Source organism: Trypanosoma theileri, assembly GCF_002087225.1.
Source record: "Trypanosoma theileri isolate Edinburgh chromosome Unknown TM35_Tth_7_V1, whole genome shotgun sequence".
NCBI classification, from domain to species: Eukaryota; Euglenozoa; class Kinetoplastea; order Trypanosomatida; family Trypanosomatidae; genus Trypanosoma; species Trypanosoma theileri.
This window is the reverse complement of record NW_021639849.1, coordinates 415,975-416,662: the sequence shown is the minus strand read 5'-3', so window position 1 is coordinate 416,662 and position 688 is coordinate 415,975. Positions and strand designations below refer to the sequence as shown.

Genomic DNA, 688 nt, shown 5'->3' with positions numbered 1-688 from the left:
TTTTTTTTTTTTTGTTTTTTGATGGTGCTGATGGCATGTGTTTTTTTTTTTTCTATTTTTTTCAACTCTTTTTGGTGGTAAAAGAAAGGATGACGTTATGCTCTTTTGGTTTGCGTCTTCTTGGGCGTCGTCCTTTGCTCGCTTGTTCTTTTGCAATTTCTGAAAGCAGACGTTTTGCATTGCAATCGTCTACCGGTGGGGAAAACCTATGCCGAGAAGCAGCGCAGTCATTGTTTTCAATGGAGCGTTTTCACAGAAATAGTCATGTAGAAGGAGAAAGACGACAAGTAGAACGACAAGCCTGGCGTGAACTACAAAAGCTTCCTGATTCTGCAACAGAAAATGCCGATATAAATGATATAACGGATGTATTGGGTGCGTGGTGTTACTTTTCAAGATTCTGGGAACAGGGAATGCGAGGTCCAGGTGAAGAAGAACAAGGGAAATCAGATGAATCACGCGAAAAAGAAATAAAAGTCCCTTCGGTGGAACGATCGGGGGCAAGATTTGGCGCACCCACCGCGGATGAAGCCCCGCCGCCGAGGGCCAACCCACTCGATGAGGTGTTGGAATTTTAAACGGAAGGGAGAAAAAAAACAAAAGGAAAAGAGAGAGGGAGAATGCGGGGTGTAAGTTATTTGTCCTGGCGTCTGGGGTTTTTTTTTTTTTTTTTTTTTTTTTTCTTTTT

General features: G+C 42.4%; 1 protein-coding gene across 1 annotated transcript; it reads left to right on the top strand.

Moving 5' to 3' along the window:
- Window positions 1–89: 89 nt before the first annotated feature.
- TM35_000072930 (uncharacterized protein) lies at window positions 90–578 on the top strand (the record flags this gene model as incomplete). Its single annotated transcript, XM_029023739.1, has 1 exon — window positions 90–578. One exon carries the CDS (start codon window positions 90–92, stop codon window positions 576–578), a length of 489 nt encoding a protein of 162 aa, XP_028884935.1.
- Window positions 579–688: the final 110 nt, after the last annotated feature.